Raw genomic sequence first — 23,804 nt, forward strand, 5'->3', positions numbered from 1 at the left:
ATGGTGACCCTGGGTCCCCCACCCCTTTCAGTCCTTTCAAAACTAGTCATGTTTCACAGGCTGCAACTACCAAGAATGTGGACTTGTAACTAGCTTGAAAGAGCAGCTGGCTTCCCAGCCATGAGAACTTCTGGCTGGCAGGGAAGGGGGGGGGGCAAGTACAATGGGAACCTATGGTGCTGGGGTGGTGTGAACGTGACCACACAAGACTTATTTTCAGTCTCTCCTTAGAAAGGATCACACATGACACTTCCTTGGCTGTGAGTCAAGAGAAAGGTGGCCTACAAAGGAAATCTAGAACACCAATTTCACTTGGTTTTATGTGAATGGATCCAATTATGGAAAACAAAATGATCCCTTATTTCAACTTCTGTGGATTCTCTTCCTTTATTTCTGTGTTAAGATCTTAACTTTTGGATATTTTAATTCATCCAGCAATTTAAGTTCTCTTTGAAAATGAACCAAAGCCTAACTTTAATGTACCTTACCATGTGATCCTTTTAAAGAAAACACGTTTAATAGTTACATAAGAGACACTGAAGAAGTACCCAGGCTCATTTCCCTCTTTTTAGTAGTGGTTTATGATCAAATATAATACTAAAAGACTAAATGCTTGTGGCTCTTTTATATATATATTTAAAACACACAATAAGAACATAAGAACATCTCAAATCATTTAGAAGGTCAAAGGGTTATCAACCAAAATCTTTGGAAATTTCATAAAATTTAAATATCTGCAAACAAAAAGAAAAAAATCTCAACATTTGGCTATGGAGGGCACTTCACATGTGAACCAAATGGTGTTATAACATTTTCCTTCAGATAAACTAGTCACTAAATCCCATTAGAAAGAATACAAGAGCAATTATCGGAGACATCCCCAAGGATCACGCACTCAGAACATTGTGTCACAAAATGCTCCTCTACGCGGCTTTCCTTTACATTGCATACATCACTTTACATCTCTACAGTGCAATGTCGAAACAGCCTCCAAGTTTTGTAAAGCAGATTGAAGTGCATTCTACAAAAATATGAACTTACAGTACATAACACTGAATAATCTTAATCTGTACATTTCTCCCCCCCCATCAAAGGTGACCCACGTGTTTGTACAATTGGGGGGGCGAAATCTGGTTGTTTACACCTGGATTAATTGTCAACAGTCAACCAGAAGTTGGTGGGGTTGGGGATAGTTCGAGAAAGTATAAATACAGTGTAATGTTAATTGTGGTTAACAATATTCAGCTTTTAACAAAGTGATACAAAATAAATCTTTTGACTGAAAAGATCTAGCTGAGAATGTTCTGCCAAACAGCCGTCCAACTGATCCAAAGGTTAAGGCTGACACGACTTAGCAACCTGCAGCACAACCGAAAACATTGGCGCAGTTCAGAGCTCTTCAAATGCATAGCTTCAATGTTACATGCACATTAATTATATTCCTTCAATTAGTTAATCCTCTAGACAGTTTTCTCTTTGTTTTGCATGCATCCCGTTCCATTTTCATTAAGGGCATCTCTTCCTTGATCAACCATGTGCTTTGCTTTTCAATTTGTTTTTGTAATTTAAATTTTTTTTAAAAAAAATTTGTCTTTAAGCTGCCAATACCTCCACCACTCGGAAAATGAACTCTAGATGCCATCTTACAGAAGAGAATCATAGTTATGTGGACAGTACAAAATGAAATGAAACAAGTGTCAGAAACAGTTTATAAAAATGGCACATTTATTGCTACAGAACGGTCATGTACATGACTTCATCGAGTAACTACAGATGGAAACAGGTATGGCCTAGACCGAGCTGGGCTGCTTTTGTCTGGAAGGAACTCCAGCACACGACCTGTTTGGACACTTCTACAAATCAGAAATACACCAAAAACATGAAAAAATTGAGGCACTCAGCCACACATTGAAAACAAGGTGTAACTGTTTATCTTTTTTTGAAATATTTTCCCTTTTTTTCTTTTTTTAACCATTTTTTTTTTTTAGTTTTAATGCTGCAGCTATGTGTACAGTCGCAAAAAAATTTCCCCGCTGCGACCTACAACTAAAAACAAAACAAAAACAAAAACAAAACAAACGAAAAAGAAAGCTACCATACAGTTTCATCTTGGTAACACATGGTAAAATAACATCTTTTAAATAGTAAAATAAAGTAACAAACTTTTACTCATAATGATTCCAAAAATCTACAAAGAAGAAATATTCAGAATCTGACAATTTTTTTTGTAATATTCATGGTATAAAAGGATTGCTCCTGCGAAAAATAAGCCAAATATATTTTTTATTTTTAAATTTAGGGGTTTTTTTTCTACTAGGGTGTACTACAGTCTATTTTATAGCAAAAAGAGCACTAGACAAACAAAGCTTTATAACAAAAAGCCAGGCACTGATACATGGTAAATCTCTGCTTTTTTTTTTTCTTATCTTCACTTAATTGCATCACAAGTAACAAGAATGAAAAAGGCCACAGTTCATATATTTTCACCATTACATATGTCTATAATACTTGAAATGAGTATGGCAAAACCAGCACTGCACAAAGATGAGTCCACTTCAAGTCCCATGAGAAAGAGCGTGTCTCTAAAGAAAAACAAACAAAACCAAAGCAAAATAAAAAGAGAGGCCTGAAGGCCTTGGTGCCCCACTGTGTTGGAATTCATCATATTCCATCTTGACTTTTTTGCTTCCAGTCAGCCAGCGGACTAAATTTTGTGCTCGTTTATGCTGAAATGGTTTCACTCCTGACTCAAGTTCACTTTTGGACACAGATCATATTCTGCCTGTTGGACGCAAAGACGAAAATCCTCTTAACCCCCAGTCTCAGTTTAACTCCCTCCCCACTCCCCAACCCCTCAACAAAATAAAGATTATGAATTTTAAAAAAAAATTGTTAAGAAATAGGAAAAAGTGAGGAACAAAAAAGGAATCGGAAGACTGAATCAGAACCAGTTGCACCACTGGGTGGACTGACAGTTGTATAAACATTAGTGTTCCTTGCAGCTACACAGAAGACAAATGGTAAAAATTTCTAGATGAACAAATCCCTACTCTGCATATTCATAAATTACTTGAATGTGGAGGTGGATCAACTTTTCCATGTTGCTTTCAAAGTCCAAGTTCCTTAAACCGATCCCCAGCCTAAGTAGCGTAATATATACGATATGTATATATATATATATAATATATATAAAATATTTATGATCACTATAGCTATATAGTGTAGTATGGACCCTTACGAAATTTCTGTATAGCACTTTAATCCTGTCTTTGCTAATTTAATTCAAAAATCCAGTGCAGGATACCAATATCTTACCTGGGTTTGAAAATTACAATACAACGACAAGAAAAAAAACACTAAAAGGCCACATTCCCTTTCTTCTTCTTTTCCTTCTTCTTTTTCACCCGAGATAAAATCTTTTTACAGATGGGGCAGATCGTGTTTCTCCACCTAGTAAAAAAGCAGCGAGCAGATTCTGGTGGCCATCAGGAAGGTTTTCGCTTAAGTCCAAGGGGAATTCAACAATAGAGGTATTACATTACTGAGTAATGAATACATCAAAGCTGGTGAACAATAAATTGCAGCTTTTACTCTGAGAACAAAATATAAAGCACCAATTTAAAAAATAACCAAATGACTACAATTTAATTTTTTGCTTTGTTTACAGGTTTGCAAACTTTAATTCAGCTCTATTAAGCACCTTTATGATAACATGTATCAAAAGTGCTGTTCTTAAAATGTACATCGATGCAGGGAGTGTTTCCAGTTCCCTAAAGAGTAAACACCATACTTTCTTCTGTACACTGACCCTGAATGTGATCAGAGTATACCTGCTTCCTATATCATATTGTTCCTAGGGATACCCGCCTTGGTAGACTATACAAAATGAGTGCAGAATGTACCACTGAAAGGAAATCTTTAACATACTGGGGGAACAAGTACACATGGTTTCCATTATTCAGGGAGGAGGGGAGAGTACGCATTATTGTCTTCCATACCCTTCTTTGAGACCTTTTGTTCGTACATTTCACAGGAAAGCCCCCATATGACTTTTCATGAAGTGTGATTTCTGCTCTTCTCCTAAGCTTTTTAATCCACCTCCACATTTTAGGAACTTATTAACAAATCAAAGTTTTTTTGTTTTTTTGTTTTTTTTTTTTAGTTTTATCGCTACTGAACATATTTACAGTTTTCAACACACACGCACACGCACACAGCTAATCAAAATGTTCATGGGTTTGTAAAAGATGACCACGTGATAACTACCTTATTTGTTCTTACATTTTCAGAAATGAACATAAAATTCAGATTCTTGTAGCTCACTATTTCATTTAAATGAGACTTCTTTTAAACCACACAGTTTAGAAAAACAAAAACTGATACAATGTATTAAAACACATAATAACAAGAGTCTACATGTAAAAATATAACTTTTACATACACAATTTCAAAATAATGATACGTTTGCCATTTGTTGCATAAAATTTACAAATGTATTTCATTACTATATAACTGGCAAAACAGGAGAACAGATGGAACATTTAGACCATTTCGATGGGATTTATGGCATTTACTCAGTGCGGATAGGTGGAAAAACTACTTGAACAGGGATTGTTTTTTTTTTTCTTAATACATGCCAAGATTGTGTGGCTGTAAAAATAGAAACAAGTTAGACAAAAGGGTGCTGACAAATACCTAACTAGGAGCACTATTTGTTTACTGCACTATACACCAAAGTCAATCATTATAAAGATTTATGATGGAAATTGGTTCAGTTGTGCCCAGACGTCAAAGCTAGCTATCTGATGAGTTGCTGTGCCATAGCTTGATCTATGTTTCTATCAAATATGGTTAAGTATAAACTTCATTCATACTGGCCAGAGAAATACTGCACTACCCCTCCTCAAAAAGTGCAACTTAATGCTTTAGGACTTATAAGGCTTGTTATAATGCTGCATGATGACTGAATATTGGCATTTTTCAGACGAAGGAGGAGGCAGGTTAAGTCATCTACTTTTTAGTAAACCCATTTTGAAAAAAAAAAAAAAAACTTAAGAAAGCAACAAAATCAATCAGCTCTGTCACACTACTTGCAATTTTCTCATTTGACAGTTTTTAAACTTGTTTTTTTTGTTTTTGTTTTTTTCCAAAAATCTGACCATGTATTCAGAAACGCCTCACTGCACACTACTTCGGCTACACAGGTAGGTAACACTTTAATCGTTTTGTTAAATCACAGCCACTTTGATTATGTTATGTTTCCGATGATATAAACATTGGAAGGCACAGTGGTAACATTGTAGCATTCTAACCTTGTACCTCTGAAAATCCCAGAATAGGGTCACAAATGCAACATTACAAGTCAGACAAACACTTGTTGCCGTGTCTTGGTAATGGTGCTTGTAGTATCTACACATGATGTGACTTTTAAGTCCTGTGTTCCCAAGACTGGAGAAACAACTTTCTACTTATTTATGAATGAGAAGCAACTTCAGGGTCAGCATTTCATCCTGCACTGCCCCTCTGGAAGCAGAGCTGGCACTACAGGTTATGATAACAAACCAGGGAGGGGGGACAGAAAGAAGACCAAAAAAAATCCCCCCCTTGAAAAACAACAGCAACAAAAAACAAAACCAAAAAAGAGAGAAAAGAAAAAAAAAAGGAAAAAAATTCATATTTACAGTAAAATCTTTCTTTTAAAAAAGTTAATCAGTACTATTTTTTTACAGGAGAAAAAGTCTGAAACAAATGAACAAAAGCTTACCATAGTCACTAAATTTTTAATATATATTTATATATATATTTATATATATATTTGTCATAGGTCTATAAGATCCATCTGTTCCTCCTACCCTAAGGAATGGCTAATGTCATCACTTCGTTGTCGTCAGGACGTTTGCTGGTTTTGTTACTAGGGCAGCCGCGCTTCCCCATTCAATATCCAGGAATTATAAACACTAGCTGACTTGGATACCAACAGAAACGTTCATGTAGTTGTCTTCAGAAGTACACTTTTTCATTATTGCAAGTTTACAATTTTTTAAATTAAATATTTTTTTCAGACTTACAAATTAATTATATTTTTTTTCCAAAAGAAGTTTAGGCACAAATGCATTGTTCCACAGTGTGGAAAGATTGCCATTCAGTCTCTGGGCTTCGTCTCAGCCTGTACATACTGCTCTGCACATTCTGAATGATATGTTAAAGAAAGTCGTCCCTCGAGTTGCACTTTTTTTCTTTCTTTTTTTTTTTTTTTTTGTTTGTTTTTCTGTTTTTTGATAATTGGGAATGCTGAAACCTCTTGCGTCTGCGATTCATAACTACTCAGACTTGTCTTATATTACAAAAAAGGGGGTTAAGGAGAAGTGTTTATGTGGGTTTAAGATAATACAGCTGTTAAGGAAGTGGTCTCTTGTTTTAATGAAGCAATGTGGCAACTTGGACCTGAGAAAAGAAAAAGAGAGAAGAATTAATTAGTATCTTCTTGAAAGAGGAGGTGCTTTATTAAAAGTCCCCCCTTTTTTTCCAAGGAAGAAAGCTATCTGCTCGCTTGTATCAAAGCTGGCTTTTCTGGCTGCAGTGCAGCTGAGAGGGAGTGCAGTGATCTCAGAAATGGCGGGAAACGAACTTGCCCTTTCACATCTGTCCCATGTGATTGGATGTGTCTCCCATTCCCGGGTGCGGGCCAGCCAAGGAGAGGGGGGGAGGCTCTGAGGACACCTTCTCTTCCTCCCTTCTTTTTAGACAGGCTGCTTTCGGATTCAGATTTCTTTCTGTGGAGGAGGAGAGCACGGGCGTTGTGTCAGCGCTGAGGTTTCTGGTAGCGGTGGAAGTCCCCTCCTCCCCCATTTCTCCCACCATGTGGCTCAGTTTGATGTTACCCTTAGGAAACATGTACTATGCTGATTCACTTAGTTGGGCACCAGGAAAAGCAGAATAGCACAGAAAATTGGTACAAGTATTTTGCAGTTAAAAAAAAAAAGTTGGTAAAGAACTGAACTAAGCTCTGATTACTGATGGTATGAACTGAGATTACAGTGCTGGTTATAGGAGGATCCTATATGTTAACTATCAGTCAAGGGACGGCTGTTCTACAGAGTTGGGCACGGATGCACCTGGTCCATTATTCTGAGGGTACTAAGGCTGGGCTGCCTGCTTCTGCTCACGGCCAAGTTTTGCTCTCTGCTCACTGACCTCGGACTTGCTGCTCCAAGCTGAGGATGACGGCCACGGCCTGGTGGAGGATCAGGAGCTTGGTCTGAGGCTTGTCGCTCTTAAGGTGAAGCTGCACCATGCGCCCCAGCTCCTTGAAAGCCTCGTTGATGTCTCGGACCCGCAAGCGCTCACGGGCATTGTTTGCCATCCTCCGCTCCTTCTCCCGCTCTGCCTTCTGCTCTGGTGTCAGGTCCTCATCATCGTTATTGCTGTGAGACAAAAGGAAAGCGACATTTTTCTAACGGTGTGGGGAAGAGGAAGGTATCTAAATTATTACCCCACCCCTCCAGTCATCCTGTAACTTTCCCATTTTAATCTGGGTCCTTGGCAGAAATTTATATCCTCTTGACCTTGGGATGGGTTTGGATGGCTGTGAAAGGCAATATATACAGTGCAGTTAGTGTTTCAAATGACGCATTAAATCCACATTGAATAAAAGGGACGGTCGGAGCTAATGTGTGGGCCAAAGTGTGCCCACTGTGGTGTGCAAGAGGGGACCTGGAGCTGGTATGGATACACAATTACAGTCTACAAAGTGAGCCCCCACCAATTTATGGGTAGCTCACACAGCATGGTCACACTTGAGAAAGATTGTTTTATGTAATCTTTTCTTAAACTGTGACATCTAAAACCTAGGGAAGAAAAATAACTGAAAGAGATTTTTGATGGGTAAAGCAAATACAAGGCAGGTTATCAAGAGTAAAAGGAAAGTCCTGCATTGAAGACCCCATTGCACAGGGAGTCAAGAGAGCTGAACTCCAGCCTCGGCACCCCATCTCCAGCTCTGAAGGTCTTGGAAATCCACTCTCCCTACCTAAGCCTCATTTTATTTGTGTATAGAATAAAAAGTTGGAAAACCATCCCTTGCAGGCTGTAGTGTGGAAGTTTATGGCCTCAAAATCAGTTGGGGAAACCTGTATTGATATTAGCCATGCAAAACAACCCAACTCCAACATTTACTCCTTATAAATTGCCATGACCTCACTGTGAGTCATAAATGAAGCCAAACAGGGCTGTTCATAAGAACCAAAATATTCTATGACTCAGAATACAGGGATGATCCGGTCCAGTGTGGATTGGAAAGATAAGATCACTTCAGACCATTTCTGCATGTCACTGTGACCAATTAAAGACTTTTAAATGGAAGACAAATAGGATGATGAATCATCTGGAAAGGACATCAAATCGACAAGGTTTTATGACAGAAGGCTTTACAATATTTCCAGTGCTATCACACAGAAGGGAGAAGGTTAGAGAGACCTGGGCTCAAAAAGATAGAACAAAACAACACCAGACAACCAATGTGAACTATCATGAGCAACAATTTATCTGGGCATGAGTGACAAAAATATGAAGTCAATGTCACTGAAAAGCAATCAGTCCTTAGTATAAGAAATAACATCAAGGTGACCCTTAGCTTAGAGACTCACACACTGTGTTAGAGGACTATCACTACCCTAACATTCCCTGAGTTGCACATGTTCACAAAATAAAGATGCTTACTCATAACATTTCAGAGTTGGAAGACACATGGAAAGTCATCTAGTCAACTCAACCCATAGGCAGTGAATGCTGGCAGAAGAGGCAGAAATCTGCTGTTCGGCATGATCCTTGAGTAACCCCCAAATAAAAGAAAGGGCCCTAGAGGGGCTCTAATTAACCAAAAATAAAAGCAGTGTTTTGGGGTTGCAAGCACACGTGGCCCACGATGATGTGTGAGGGCCACGGACACTGAAGGGAAGAGAGGACGTCAGAGGGAGTAGGAAGAGGTTAGGGAAAGAGGCAGACAGGCTGGACTCCTCATGCAGAGGTTCAGCTCCTTCTCAGATGGCACTGTCTGCCACAGTATGTGCTGGGAACACAGCTCAACTGGAAGAGGCTCTCATTCTCTGCTCGCTGGTCCTCTTCACTTCTATGCTGAGCCTTGCTTGCTCCTCACTCCTGATGGGAGCTGATGCCTAGAAAATCAGGTTACTACCAATCTACTCCTGCATCCATGACACGTAGGGTTACAAGGCTCTGATGAGGAAAAGAAAGCAGATTTGAGTCTCTGCTGGACTCATGCTTACGTTAAAATTCTGAAGGCTGGCCAAATAGCTCAGCAGATTAAAGCACCTACAAGCAGGCACAGGGGCTGGGGATTCGAGACTCGTGCCACCCTTGGGGCACGCTGAGACACCAATTGAGACTGGGCGTGGTGGTACGCGCCTGTAATCCCAGCACTTGGGAGGTTGTAAATAGGTGCATCACTACAAGTCCAATCTAGTAGTGAGACCCTGAACACCATGTAGACCCTTCCCTAAAATACAAAAAAAAAATAAAAATAAAAATAAAAAATAAATAAACAACAAAGTTAAATTTCTGGCAGCAGCTTTACACACCAAGCATGTGACTGGGGCAGGGGACACGCTTGAAAACGGGAATCTGTTTTCCAAAGGTTTTCAGGCTAATGATTGATTGAAATCACTCATTTACTAAAAAATAAATTAGTTATGCAAATAAACTCTATTTAAAAAACAATACTTTACACCACAGTTTTAGAAGCACACAAATGTCCCAAAGGTGACCTTTTAAAAGAAAGTTTTCAACGCCAAGTTAAAATGTTGTTGTGAAATTTCAAAAATCTATTAATAAACATAAGATATGGCCACAGAGTTAAGTTACCAAGAACTGAGTTAGATGAACAACGAAGCTGTTTTCATGGACGTGAAATCCCAGCCCAGGGACTTCTTGCTAATATGGAGAAGAGTCAAAAAAGTATGAGAACGGGAGTCATCCAGACGTATTTAGCATTTCTGGAATTCTAAATATATATGATTTGAGCAATTATAAAATCAATATGAAAAGACATGTATTCTTAATTCATAAATGACACCAGCTATGATCTGGAGAACCACAACCCTACTGTATGTACTGCTAGTACAGCTGGTTTAATTTGCAAACAGTAACAACTCAAAAGTATATGGGTATCGTGTGCAGGGGGCATTCAAACACTATCTGATTACCAGAATAAAAGAGGCCATTCTAATTTAAGGATATCAGATACTGAAGATCAAACAAGACTATTTTCCTGAAGTTATTTTCTAGGGAAAGAACTAATAGGGAGAGAAAATAATTAGCAGTTTAAGTATCAACTCTTGTAAATAGCAATATTTTAGAATATGATTGGCAAATGAACATTTTCTCTTTAAAAGAACAAAGTAACACTTGCATGTATACATCAACTGGCTTTTTAACATGGCTAAAAATCTCTTTTGAAATATTTTAGAAAGAAAATTTTTGTCCAAATTGGTAGGATAGTTTTAAAAATAAACCATTTTCACTTAAATTAGTTACAAATTGTTTTTACTGTATGCAATTAGCATTGAGTCCAAATTCATAAATGCAAAGACACTTTAGGCTTTACTAGAGTACAGGTATCTTAAGCGATACTTTTGGTACTTCTAGAATAGGCCTTTGATTTTCTTTTCATCTGTAGAATTACCTGCCAGGAAAAAACTGAGTAGTTTCTTCCTGTTCTGTTCACTTCATCAAAGTCCAATAAAGGAATTAAATGAAGCGACAGTATTATATACTGTTACCTAGATCTTGACCTAGTAATTGATTTGATATCCTTCTTGTCGTCATCTAATTTCTTGTCCTCAGAAGATTTCGTGTCTTGCAGGTTCTCATCACCCTCATCATCGGATTTGATCTCAGAGCTGCCGGAGGAGACACTTTGCCCCTGTAGTCCTGGTGGCATGCCTGAGAGGGAGGGAGGGAGGGAGGGAGGGAGAGACCAGGTTACACATACACCACAACTCGACGTACCAACACATGCACTTCAGACTGCAGGGCTGCCAGCTAGACAATTCGTTCTGCTGAACTGTGATCCTTCTGTCACTTTTTTCCTGCTATCTGGTGAAGTTTCAAAAATGCACCTGCGGAAACAAGTTTTTCCCTGCATTGACTCCGAGGTTAAATTCTATTTTGCAATCTTTTGGAGTAGATGGTAATTTCACTGTCTACAAAACATCAACTTAATTGCAATGAAAATCATAATCATGAAAATCATACACCTCAATGTTCTGATTAAGAACCCAAGTAAATATCAGCTATTATATTGAGTTTCTTCCATATGCAATGATTTAATAGAAAAATATCCTTAAAATATAATTCCCAGGGAGTACGCTAAATATGTGCAGTCAAGACTTCAATAGATACCCTAATGATATTCTGAAATTAGGTTTCTCTTATCCTCAAGGAGTAATCAGCATTTTAAAACATACATATGGAAGGCAGTTCACTGCTTGCTGAAGAAATTTCTAGCTTTATCATTGCTCACCTTTTCAAGATCACATGACATTTTAAAACACGATCTTAATGTAATTTATAGCTCATGTAGATACGTCTCTGCCATATATTTCCTTCTATTTGTAATCTGTGCATCCTAGAGCTGTCACTCACTTTGGGTCCATGGCCCCCAAGCATTTTTATCACCTGGAAGCCATCAGAAATGCTTAACTCTTCATCTGATGAATCAGAATCTGCATTTCTCACAAGCCCCTCAGGTCATGCTTATCACAGATGCGGGTTAAAAAGCACAGAACTAAAATGAAGAGGGCAAAACCAAAGGCTCTTTGAGAGAAAAGGCTGCCGGACTATTTCTAGCCAGAAGAAGATGAGCAGTCACACTAATATATGTATGTAGCTAACATCTAGATGGGTATCATGGCTAGAGGTTGAAAAGACGCCTAAGTGGATTCCCCAGGTATTGTGGTTCAGCTTGCTTTAAATATTATGGGAATGAGAAGATGTTGTGCAGGTGATGGTGAGGCAGCTGGCCAGCTGGGATGGTGGATCACAATCTGGCCCCTGTGGTAATACTTTCTGGAGACATGAAAAGTCCTGTTGTGGGGTTTGGGAGGCCTTGACATAGGGATAGGTGACTTCAAGGCAGAAATCACCCCACCCAAACAAGTTTCATTTTTCAAATACACCTACATATTCCTTCTACCTTAAACAACAAAAAATAATTTCCTTCCTTCTTATTCATTTGGAAATAACATTTTCAGGCCACAAATAATCATATTAGATGACCAGGATGAGTAAAATGTGGAAATAGCAAAACTAAAATTTCCTTTCATCAGTCTATTGTCTTGCTCCCTACTGAAAATAGGATTGGGATTTGGAGGATGAAAATGGTCAGTGAAGAAACACAATTAGTAGGCGAAGTTTAGCTACTTTGTCATTTCCGAGCCATTTTGCTACCACATTTGGTTCTTGGTTTTCTGCCAGTGCTTCCTGAGAGCTGATGGCCAAGGCTGTCCGGAATCCGCTAGGGTGGGCTACTGAGGTGAGGTCAGGGAGCCCTCCTGAGGTGCACTTACCTCTGTAAGGGTCCTGGGGTGGGTTCAAGTCAGGGGAAGTTGCAGACTGGACAGGAAGCTGTGGAACCGGAACCTGGTTTGGCAGGAGAGAGTGGCTGCCTCTGAGGGCCACGCCATCTTCACGATGGGCCCCAACCTGAAGGGATGACAGGAACCAGAGTGCTTAGTAGGAACAGGAGGTGTAACAGCTATTGCTGGGGACAGCAAGGCCCTAATGGAGAAAGGCTAGCCTTGAAAATGCAAGCCTCACAAATGGGACTCACTAGAGGGCGCCGGAGGACTGCACATGTACCTATAGCGCTCTGCAAAAACACTTAACGCTCAGTAAGATGCCGTGCTGTACATCCAGTGACAAATATGGCAGAGTAGCTCAGGCAGGTAAAACGTCAAATTGTCTCCCAGGGTGCTGCAGTGGAGCGCACTGATTCGTACCCATCTGTCTTCTATCATGTCCGCCAACAGATCTGACAATTATCTTAATGCCCATATGCTTAATTGTGGGCTTCTCAATTCCCCCATTGCTATCGGAAATCCTACAGGAATTTCAATTTGGCATTCGACTTTCATTTCAGGGGATAAGATTCTCAGGCCTGCCATTTTTTTTCCCATAATGCCAGCTAAGCCTCTGACAGTGGAAGCTACAGCAGTGTGGGACATAGCCCCTGCTCGGTACAAATATAATAAAATGTCACCTGGCTTTCTAAAACTGGCAGCCCATTCCAAATTAATGTTTACTGTATTTCATCAGCTGCTGAGTTCCAAATCCAAAGGGGGACCATTTCTGCCAATGCCACCACACCGGAAAATGTACCAATAAAGGTTTTATTAAACACACCAGTAATGCCATCATTGCCACACAAGGATGTTTGGATATTTTTCCATTTTTTTTTTCACTCCTCGCACCATAGAAAGATACCATATTGTGAACACTCTTTATGGCTCCAAGAATAAAATTATAGAGTACAGCATAATTACTTGATTTAAAAAAAATACTGCCGAGCATTTTATTAACTATTACTACCTCTGCTGGTCCAAAGATGCTGAACCTGGGACACTGACACAGCATTTGCTGATTTTATAGTACATGCCTTAAGGCAGAAGTATTAAGCATTTGTAAACTAATAGGAACATGAGCAGCTCATATGCTTTGTATTCCCAAGTACTTATTTTCTCAGCCTGTTGTTAAACGGCCAGTTATGTTGGACAATGGGTCTAACACTAAAGACTTTAATCAGTGAATTTACACTGCTATGAATGAAGGTACACTTCCAATCCGAAGATGTAAAACCACAAAGCAGAATTTTGATTCTCTTACTACCAGAATGCTGTAGTTACGCAACTATTCCCAAACAATGCAATGATAGAAACTGAATCAACAACCATCAGATTCAGAGGATTGAAGCTATTTAAAGGTGGCCAATATTAAGTGTCACTTTTAGTGCATGTACTCCTAAGTGATACAAAAGAAATTAATTCCAGGCAAGAGCAGAGTCACAAAGCAGTTCATCTAAGTGATACTAACTGTTCAGATTAAAAAACCAGCAAGAAGGTCAGGTGTGGTGGCACACACCTGTAATCCCAGCATTCCGAAGGCTGAGGCAGGAGGATCCCTGCTAGTTTGACATCTGCCTGGGCTACAAAGTGAGCTTATGGCCAGCCACCCTGTCTTAAAAAGACAAAGACAAAAACAAAAACAAAGAAATAAACAGCAAGGGTCTTAAATGACCTAAAGGTCTATAAACACTGGGAAGTTTTATCTGAGAGATCTGGGTAGCTGGGTGCTATCTGCACTCAGGGCTTGGGTCGCAAGGCAAAACTTTCTGAGTAGTGGTACGGAGCCTCCATGTGACTGCTTCAAAGGTACGGGGATGCTGGTCACCACCCATTCTGTCTCTGCCCACAAACTGGCTTCTTGGTAGATTCCAGACAATGGCCTTCACTTCAGCTCTGGAGCTCCAGGGAGTTAAGTATGAGCCCTTCATAGTCAGGGCCCTTGATGTCTGCTCTTGACACATCCCCTGCCTGCTGTGCTCCTAAACTGTGTCTCACTCATTCTTCCCATGCTTGTGTCCCCAAACAAGAATGTGACAGTGATTTTCCATTCAGATTATAGTTGGCTATTTTCATAGAGACTGATTCAATAGATTTCACTTTTGACCTAAGATTTCAAATCATAAGGATGAACCTTAGTCTTTGATGTAAGAATAGCTTTATACGCCTGCCATTCAATGTGATGCCAAATAACTAACTGCCTTAGTACCCATTCATACTTATTGGTATTTCCAGTGGATTTAATTTCTTGAATTTCTATAAAGGATGATCTTTCAGGTATAATCACAGATTTGATCTGAATGGAAATGTGTCTTCTAAGTCAGAATGACTCTGTGCATCTTCTCAAGCTTTCTCTATAGCCACCTGTGCTATAGTTCAGGGTTGTTCGTTCATTTCTCATTTAAAATGTATTGTTATTGATCCTAAAACTTTCTTTTCCCTAGATGGCACTTAGACAGTTCTCAAAAGAGGCAAAAAGAACCTACAACAATTACCTTTTAGTCTTACTTTTTGCCTCAACGGATAGAAAATCAGTGTAACAGAAAACGAAAGGCATCTCTATGGGGGCTCTCACTGTCACTGGTTTCTTAGCTTTGTGAGTATAAGCCATTCAATATAAAATAAAGAAAATAATACTGAAAGTACAGAGAATGTATCTCAGGATTATGAAAAAGAACATCAACAGATATGAAAAACAACTAGTACAAAAATTGCACTTATTATTGCACATATTGGTATTTTTGATTAATTAAGTTTATTGCTACATGTTAGGTCTACATAATGATCACATTCATTATAGTGTATTTGTACCTGCGCATGTCACACACTCAAACAGAAGCCAAGCAGTGTGTCTTAACTGAGAGCACTTCCATGCTGCATACAACAAATAGCTCATGAAGTTAAAGAATCTTGAAATTCAAGCTCTCTTCACTTACGGTCATCTTTGTGTTCCTGGTATCTATGTTGTTCATATCTATTAGATTTTACACCTTTTACCTGAACAAAGATAATAAAATCTTAAACATGTATTTGAGAATACATTTTCCTCAACTACACTTATGTTTGGATTTTAGGCATATATGTTATTCTATTTTCTATAGATCCATTTTCTATAGATCATCCTAAATCATCTCAAACAGTATCATTTATCTTTCCGTAAAGGAAGAACACAAAGTTGTCATGGCAGTGTTAGGGTCTCCCTTTTGACAGTGGATATTTTGGGACACGTGAATGACATCTATAGGTCCAGGTTCATCTGGTACTCAGCTTAATTCATTAGGGTCAATTCTAAAGCCTGTGGCTGTGGCACAGCATTCTATTTGAGAAGACAGCTTTGTTTGACTGGTCTCCTTGGTGGCAGACAGCATTTTAACTCTATTTATTTCTCTTGTAGTAACAATATTTCTGTTCATACATAAGACAAGAAAGATGATGAATAATTAGTACAAAGGTATCACTTGAATGACTTGAAAAGAGACACAAGAACCAAAAGTACAGTGCAATATATATATATATATATATATATATATATATATGATTTTGTTCACTTTTCATATAAGTATATAACAGAAAAAACTAGACTCATTTCAACACACAAATCAATTGTTAAGTATGATGTTAGGGGTGAATTTTAAAAAACTCACTTCAGTAAAGCCCTATTTTGATAAATTTTCATTTATATAGCAAAGTTAAAGGCTAGCTTTAAGTCTTCTGATGGACATATAAAGAAAAAGTTTTATTATGCTAATAACTGATTGATTAGCAAGTATATCTATACATCAACACACATTTTCTATCTAGTTCATGCCTGTCGGTGTTTGGATGTACCAAAGACAGCGATGAGCATCTCTGTGTGGTAGCTGTCCTCATGTAGCGTATAATGATCTTTTGTGAAATGACTGTGTACTCATCAATTTAGTGTGACAATTGTAGTAGCAAGGGCCAGAGACCTATTGGGGCTTATGTAAGTAAAAATAAATTTGTAATAAAGATTTTGGTAACCTACATTTGGCACCTAGAGATCTCTGGAGTCCTAAGGGCACCCATGCCCCTGACAGGCTACTGAGCCTTCTCATACCTCCATGTTACCTCTGCGTCTCTGTGGCTTCTACCCCTCCTCATTCAGCTTGGCCTCCTCCTTTCTCCAAAGTCTTTTTTGGTGGTACACTCACTCTTTTAGGATCTACTCCTACCACTAGCTCCCCCTTGGGTTTGGTACTTCTGTTCTGCATGACAGGATCATCTGATGCTCAGCTCACCATAGGACATCCATGGTCCTATGAAAAACCACTCCAGGATCAGGTGATTCTGTCATCCAAAGAGCTGTGGTCCCATCATGGCTACCTCAGCCCACTACATTTGTAGACCTGATAAATCATGACTGAGAAATGTATGTGCAAATATCTAAGCTGCATTTATCAAGTTATAGTCAAATGTGGACACAGCTATTTAAATTTGCTCACATGGGGCTGGTGAGATAGTTCAGCAGTCTAAAGCACCTGCTTAGGCAAGCTTAGGTGAGTGCAGGGACCTGGGTTAGATCTCCAGCACCACATGCTGTGCCAGCCCCACCCCCAGGGTGGCCAGAGCCAGCCACAAAAACAAAAACAAACAACAACAAAAAAATGCTCACATGAATTTCTCTCTGAGAATAATTAAATACCTTTAGATATGTATTACTTCTTTTGAGTCATGCAAACACCATATAATTTTATATATATATATATATATATATATATATATATATATATATATGAATTAGGAGGAAAAAGGAAATTACTTCTTGGAGCATTTGCTTTAAAGCTATATACATGTATACACACACACATATACCTATATACAAGCCTATTACCCAAGTACATACATCTGTTCACACAGATATAAGAATCATGTTAGCTTTGTCATAGGAAAAACCATAGTTCACCAAATCAAAGGCCAAGATATCTAACAAAATTTAATATCTGCCATGACTCTTCCAACATAAACAGATTTAAAAGACATGCAGTTTCAAATTAGGTGGCTGTTGGCCAGGCTGTTTTTATACCAGGATGCATAGAGCATCTCCGTAAATATCCTCCTCCTTATCCTCAAGCTAACAACAAACACCACAAACAAAAAAGACATTCAATGCTTTTGCTCTCTTTGTTTCCAGGGAGCATTGTGAAAGTAATTATTCTGTTGTATTTAAGAGGCCTATTTCATGGATGGGAAAATGTATTAAATTTCATTTGGCAGTTATTCAATCCTAGTTAATGTTATCTCCAGAGATAACTGCTTCAAAACAGGCTTTCAGACCCCAGTTACTTCTACCATAATCCTTCTAAAAGAGTAGAAGACACCAACTTTAACTTCTCATCACTTTACAGGCCCAAATGGTAGACTCAAGACCAGATATTATTATTAGAGACATTTTGGTATAGTGAAATGTAAATTTGTTCTTAATGGCCTGTGGCTCAAACTTTTCCTTTTAATTTAGGTGTTTTTGAGAAACATGAAAAATAACAAGGGGAAAAAATGGGGGAAAAAAGAAAAAAAATGGGACAACCCCCCCCCCGCCTTTTTTTCCTTCTTTCTTTTTTTTCTAAAACCACAAAAGAAATGTTTATGGGCTTTCACTGTAATTATAACCCATTGACATGGCAAACAGTTTTGGTGTCAAACTGTAATCTCCTCATGAAATATCAATTATGCTTGACAGCTGTACATTACCAAATTTCATTTTCAATTACCTTGCCAGATCTCTGTCATATTAGAAGTAAACTTATTTTTGCACATGTGCAAAACACCATTTACCCTAAAAGTGTATCTTTTTTTTTTTAAAGTGCATCTTTTAAAGATCTAGAAAGTAAAACTTTTTCTTTTGCTCGCTCTCCAGGGAAACTCGAAGTCCAAAGGACAGCAGCAGCACATCGATGCTGTGAGTGTCATCGGCAGGGGCACCACGAGCAGAAAACAAAAGCAACCCTAAAAGCCAACTCTTGAGAGAGAGTCCTCACATCTGGGATGCTCTTCAATCAAAACAGGTATTTCCATATGTCTCAGTTAAAAAATTACCAGACTTATGATTCTATTATTTATGTGATTAAACACCTAAAGAACTTTTAACTGAAATCAGGTCTGGATTTGATTCTTTTGTTTGGATTTTGATGTGATCCTTAAAATGTTTATTGGGAAAATCTTCATAACTGTCATTAGAAGACCTAATTTTTTTTTTCTGGATATCTTACATTTATGCTCTGTCTAAAGTTTAATGTAATTTTCTATTGCATAGCTCTTGGAGATTTATTTAATGCATATTCTCCAGATAATAAAATAATTTTCCAGAGGATTTAAATCTGATCTAAATGATCTTGACCTTGGCAATGCTTAACTGTCATGTGACCAGCTGGGTCAAAACTCCCCTGGACTATCCACTGACATGGTTGTAAGAGAAAGATTAAATGGTATGGTTTGAGAGATGCAAATGGAATAAGCGAATTCAGTGCATCTTTTTTTCCTCTACTCAGAAGTTCCATCTACTGAAACTTTCATTTCTCCTTCTTGTTTCCACCAGGCCCCTGCCCCCAATTCTCTTCATTATTTTCCTGCAGTGGAAACCATAACTGGTTCTGCACCTGAAGCAAGGACTGTGAAAGAGTTTTAACAGTGACCATCCATTCCATCCCTGCTCCAGGTGGCAGACCAGAAAAGAAGCTCTCTGGAGCTAAAATTAACCCACCCCAAGCGAACCAAACCCATCCAACACAGAGGTTATGGCAAAGTCTTACAACTGGTATACCTGCAAGCAAACTCTTACTTAGGCCAGAGGCAAAGGCACTTACTGTTTGATGTGTACCTGCAGTGTGGGAGCCCGGAAGTGCATCACACTCACATGAGGGGCCATCCTGCTTCCAACCCTCACACAAGACCCAAGCTAGCCAACACAGACAACCCAGCAACTTTCAACTTACCATTACCCTTGCTTTTACTTTTAAATGCTTTTGTTAATATCTAATCACATATATTTTTTGAAAAAATATTTGGAAAGGGAGTCATTGTGTGAAGAAGTTGGTTTAAAGTGAAGAAATGGGTCTCTCCCAATCTTTCTGAATCCTCACACTTTGGAAGGCCGTTCTCTCTTCCTGTCACTTGATCTCCTGTATGCTAAGATTCCAGCAGAGGTAATCACTGTTCTAGGGACCACATCCTAGATTTCTCTTGTGTTGCTGTGCTCATCACCTTGATGCCCAGGAATAATTCCAGTTCCTGCACACTTTCAAGCTGCTTACTCTTAACCCAATAACCTATGCAGGGCCCTTCAAGCTAGGCTCATTCCTGCCTTGCCCTGACTACATGTGCTGGGTGGGTTTTATCTCATGAATTGCCAACTGCTTTTCTGTTATTAGTTCCACAGATGCCCTGCTCCTAACCCCATTAAGACTGTTGATCCCTAAAAATCCATTCCTCCTCAGAGCCTCACCCAGCCTGGACAGGGCTCTTTTCTGACTACTCATTACAGAACATCATGAGAGGCACTGTTCAACAGGACAGTGTGCAAACGTCAGAGATTCTGTTTTGTTGTTTATTCATAACCTTGTCCTGCTGTGGCCTGGGAATGTCCCAAAGGTAGGGCCTTGGTACAGGTCATTCTACAACACTGTCACATTACAATGCACAAAAAGATGTTTCCTAAATAGCAGCTATCTGTGAGACTATGTCTGAAATCTAGACCCACTGATATTACGGCACACACATTCAGCATGTTTCTATCAAGTAATAAATAAACAGTCCATCTGACTCAACAAATGCCTTTGAATGTTTCTATGGGCAAGGCACTGGGTAGAAATTTTCAGAGATAAATGATTAAAAATAGACCTATTACCTCTTAGACTGTTATATTTTAATGGTGGGGTAATACAATTATGACATAAAGCAAAATAGGATAAATGCCATGAAAGAGTATGAAGATGCATAGGGTTTTAAAGGTTGTTAAAATCCTATCGATGTGGGAAGAACAGGGCTTCTTAAGGACTTTAGATATTGAAGGGTGGTAGAATTTTGATACTGATTATCTACACAATTTTTAAAAAAACTGATACTTAATACTAAATAACACTGTAACAATAAATGAAAAATTCTGTTTTCACTTTAATAAGTGGCATTATTTAGAGAGTATGTGTGTGTGTGTGTACGTGTGTGTGTGTGTGTGTGTACGTGTGTGTGTGTGTGTGTGTGAGCAAACAGCTAAGGACTGCATTAACATGTTTTTGTATTGTCAGTCTACATATTTCTGACAAACAGCAGATTTTTGTAAAACCCTTTATAAATCTCAATGGCTTTGCTACAAAGTGAAGAACACAGGGCATTGTGGACACAAATGGTACCTCACTGTATGCTGCATTATTGGCCCAAATGATTCACTCTTATTTAACTGCAATAAAGTCTTTCATCCCCCAGCTATACAATAATAGTTTCCATATGACCAGTGGCTCAGCTATAAATAAGATCAAAAGCGAAAGAAAGGATTTAATAAAAGAAAATGACATTAAGAGTACCACTGCATCAGGAAAAAATACCAATATCCAATCCAGTTCTTTACTGGGGGGAGGGCAGATGAAGCACCTCAAAGCACTAATCAGTTTCCCCAGCACCTCAGAAAAAGTCCTACACAAGAGCAGGCATTTGCAGAATCCACTTGTGCACGCCCCAGAGTGGCAAAGATTAAGCTGGGGGCGGTGGGGTGGGTGCAGCACAGAGGGTGGGGCAGACAGTGCTGTCAGAGCTGAAGAACTGGTGACAGACCGAACAGCTAGCTTCCCTGCCTGAAAGACCACGACAGAGCCTGGCAAGGGCAAACACCCATCCATTTCTCTGCCCTTTTCTGTTCTGTTTAATGGAGACATTTTGGTAATTCAGAGTTTCTCAGACAATCATAACATTGCTCAACTCTAATACATGTGTTCTGAGAAAGGAAGTTTTTTTTGGCAATGCACAGTGACTTGATATGAAGAGCCAACTTCCCAAACAAATTTTCTTCTAGTTCTTAAAAAAAAATTTACTATGTTAATCTCTATTCCCAACTGCATAAGCAGCTGCTAATAACTTCCCGCTCCCAAAGGGGAGGCCTACTTCCTTTCATCTTCGGCCTGGTGGATACCTGACATGCCCTGGACGTTAGTAGTTCCTCATGTTTCTTGCGTTGTTGTTGTTTTTTTGGTTTTTTTTTCCAAAACTGCCTTGATCGGGCTCTTGTCAAGTCAGGGTTTTTTTCTCTCTTTCCCTCAGACTACAACCCAAAGCTGAAGAGCTAGTCAGTGGCAGCACTACTTATCGGGAAGAGAACTTCTTTTACTGGTGGTGTGTTTAAAGAGAAAAATTCAAACACGTATAATCTCTATGGGAGGACAGAGCTTCCGGGCCTTCTATGCAAAGCCCTTTGGGGAAAATGACCATTTTGATTTATTTCACTGTGAGCTAATTATTCACTCAAGCACTGGCTATGTTCAGAGATACTCAATGTTTAATATATTGCTAATAGAGTTACCTAACTTACACCCGTTTGTGTCCTAAATAAAGGAGCAAACTCAACACTTTTTCCTCTAATAGGAAGCCCCCCACTGAACACCACCCTGCCAGGGGGCCCCTTGCGCCTTCCCACTTGTTCCCGAGCACCTGCTTTAATGGTGACCTCAGTTCTATATCTCAAGATTCAGACATTTTGCAAAACAGCTTTTTAAACAAAAGCCAGCTGTTCCCCATCTAGACTATGGGGGGGAAATTTTGGGCAGCTTACAGAAACATTACCCAGAGACTACCATTCTCCACTAACTTTCACACACTTGCAGCTCCAAATGAGACCCATCCGTGTGTGGGGAGGTGAGGGAGAAGGGAAGTGTGGCACTGCGTGCCCAGGTTTCTGACAACATGCCCGATTCATCGTGCTGAAGTGAACGTGGCTATCGTACCAGGGCAACGCTTCGCCAAAGATGTGATTTTAGTAAATTGGACATAGTTTTTTCAGTGAAGCTAAAATTCACAGTTCTCAGACGATTTATGCATGGAGACGGCATGACAATTATGCATAACTGTGAATGTCAACCAATTAGGTAGAACCCTCGAGGTACAGCAAACACCGCCTGCCGCTCTCGGTTTTCACTCGGAAAGCGGCACTGCTTAGCCCACTTCTTCTTGGGAACCCATTTTACACTTTGATTTGAGAATTTACAGCCACAATAAAACTTAAAATAACACAAAGGCCACAGAATTTGAAAAAATATAAAATGGCCCAGGCCTAAGCTTGGCTTTTCAAACAGTGCCAAGTTGCACCAGTATTTTCTGTTTTGGTATGAATGACATAACTGAATTACTTCATGAGCTGCTACTTTAATTCCTGAGGGCGGAAAATTCCATGAGTTAATGTAATTTGGATGTAAGAAATATACACGAAAACTTGCTCTTCCTGTGGACCCTCATGTGAATTGCTCCAGCCAATTGTTGGAGCTGCCTGCTGTGCAGGAGGGGCTTTCCGCAGTACGGCTGCCCGCTCTACAGTGCCGCATCATCAGGCACTCTCCTCACTTCTGTTGAAGCAGACAGAAGAACCTTTCATTCCCATTTCTTCTTTTCCAAAAAAATCATGTCTACCGGGCAGCACAACAATGATTTTTCTATCTTGTCTCTAACTGTGGAAATTCTGCATCGACGCTAACTTAAGCTCAGTGACCCCACCCCAAGAGGCTGCCCTAGCTGTCTCAAGCGCTTGCTAGGCTGCTCCTTAATTCCACCTGCTGCTAAACCGAGACTTGTGGTAGCAACAACCTACCAGGGTGGAAAGCCTCGGAGATCAGAGACTCTCTCCTGCACCTCTGAGCATCCCCAATGGCGTCCAAAGTGAGCAGAAGCAGAAAGAGTGAATACGTGTGCACTCAAATGTTTACAATATGTGCTTTTCCCTCCAGAAAATCTGTATTCTGCAAAACCCAAGGGTAATGTGATACTTTTTACAATGCAAAGGTTGTGCCTATTCCAAATTATGGTGATTTAGTATTGTGCTCTTGTGCCTAATAAGAGGTCAATACAACGGTGCTGACTGGACTGCTAGAAGTTATCTCTCTGTTTTTTCCTGCCTTGTTTAAGAAGAAAACTATAAAACCTGAGGTTGTACACAGTGATATATATATATATATATAT

At 39.3% G+C, this 23,804-nt stretch overlaps 1 protein-coding gene across 17 annotated transcripts in view; it reads right to left on the reverse strand.

Annotated features, from left to right (window-relative positions):
- Positions 1–5,760: 5,760 nt before the first annotated feature.
- Tcf4 (transcription factor 4) overlaps positions 5,761–23,804 on the reverse strand; it is a 348,055-nt gene continuing 330,011 nt past the window's right edge. For 12 of the 17 annotated variants that reach the window (XM_004623671.2, XM_023715119.1, XM_023715116.1 and 9 more), the window contains 5 exons: positions 12,585–12,720; positions 10,797–10,959; positions 7,195–7,424; positions 6,633–6,773; positions 5,761–6,444 (listed from right to left, as the gene is read on the reverse strand). In XM_004623671.2, coding sequence (XP_004623728.1) covers positions 6,637–6,773; positions 7,195–7,424; positions 10,797–10,959; positions 12,585–12,720 — 666 coding nt within the window. In that variant the 3' untranslated portion in view covers positions 5,761–6,444; positions 6,633–6,636. The remainder of the gene's footprint in view (positions 6,445–6,632; positions 6,774–7,194; positions 7,425–10,796; positions 10,960–12,584; positions 12,721–23,804) is intronic. The other 5 variants (XM_023715123.1, XM_023715113.1, XM_023715110.1 and 2 more) reach the window with 1 other exon arrangement.

The sequence above is a fragment of the Octodon degus genome, unplaced genomic scaffold (genome assembly GCF_000260255.1).
Source record: "Octodon degus isolate 3935 unplaced genomic scaffold, OctDeg1.0 scaffold00003, whole genome shotgun sequence".
Lineage (NCBI taxonomy): Eukaryota > Metazoa > Chordata > Mammalia > Rodentia > Octodontidae > Octodon > Octodon degus.